This window comes from Penaeus monodon, chromosome 28 (assembly GCF_015228065.2).
Source record: "Penaeus monodon isolate SGIC_2016 chromosome 28, NSTDA_Pmon_1, whole genome shotgun sequence".
NCBI lineage: Eukaryota > Metazoa > Arthropoda > Malacostraca > Decapoda > Penaeidae > Penaeus > Penaeus monodon.
This window is the reverse complement of record NC_051413.1, coordinates 25,721,550-25,722,641: the sequence shown is the minus strand read 5'-3', so window position 1 is coordinate 25,722,641 and position 1,092 is coordinate 25,721,550. Positions and strand designations below refer to the sequence as shown.

Genomic DNA, 1,092 nt, shown 5'->3' with positions numbered 1-1,092 from the left:
GCGGACGACGTGGTCTTGCCCCTGAGGAGGGCGTCGAGCACGCTGCCCTGGAACGGCGGCGTGGCGGGCAGCTCGAGCGCGGGCTGGGCCACGGCGGGCGACGACGAGCGGTCCGTGGCGGGCGGCGTGCGCGCGCCCACGCTGCCGCTGCTCTTGGCCGCCGCCTCCTGGAAGCGGCGGATCATGTGCGACGCGTAGAACGAGTCCTGCTGGTAGCTGGCGAGGAAAGGCGGGACCATCGGGGCGCTGTTCCACAGCGAGAACGGGTTCGCCAGGATCGGGTTGCTGGCCAAGGGGCTCGGCGACATGGGCGCGGAGGAGAGCGGCGTCGACGAGATCGGGGGGAAGGGCGGGTAGGAGGCCGAGTCGCCGTCGACGCGCGCCTTCTTGGTCACGGGCGTGATCTCCAGCGCCTCGCCCGCTTTGCTCTTCTCGTCCTCCGTGAGATCGATTGTGGTGGCGGCGGCGACGGCGGTGGTGGTGTCCGCCGTGGCCTTCGCGGGCTCCTTCTTGGCCTTGGCCAGCGGAGAGGAGCAGCCGCTGGTGGGCGTGGCGTTCTTGTTCTTGCCGCGGCTCAGGTGTCGCTCCTTGACCTTGTACTCGAGGGTGGAGTGAGGGACGCCGTAGAAGCTGCCCGCCCTGTGCACGCTCATCTCGCCGCTCTGCACCGCCTGCACGGCCTTCAGCAGGTTGTCGCGGTCGTAGTTGCGGTACTTGCCTCGCTTGGGGCGGGAGCCCTTCCCGCCGCTGGCCGTGGAGGCCGCCGCGCCCTTCTTGGCCGCCGGCTCGCGCTTCTCCCCGTTGAGCTTGGCGTCGGCCGCCGCCGTGAAAGACAAGGGCTGCTGCAGCTTCCCCGCTGCCGAGCTGCTGTTCCCCGCCAGCGCCGAGTCCTTCGCCGGCGGCAGCTCGCACCCTAACTTTTGCCCAATCATTTGAGCAATCATTTCCTTCAGGTTGGGATTAGACAAGGAGGAGATCAGTGGCTGACTAGAGTGATTGGAATCCGTGGACGCGGGTTCTGAGTCCCCCTTCTGGAGGCCGTTGCAGGAGAGGGAATAGGACGGCACGTTGAGGTCGAAGCTTTCATCCCTC

General features: G+C 68.0%; 1 protein-coding gene across 1 annotated transcript in view; it reads right to left on the bottom strand.

Moving 5' to 3' along the window:
• The window catches only part of LOC119591118 (mushroom body large-type Kenyon cell-specific protein 1-like), a 13,080-nt gene that overhangs the window by 2,682 nt on the left and 9,306 nt on the right, over positions 1–1,092 (bottom strand). The window contains exon 8 of the mRNA XM_037939832.1: positions 3–1,089. Coding sequence (XP_037795760.1) covers positions 3–1,089 — 1,087 coding nt within the window. The remainder of the gene's footprint in view (positions 1–2; positions 1,090–1,092) is intronic.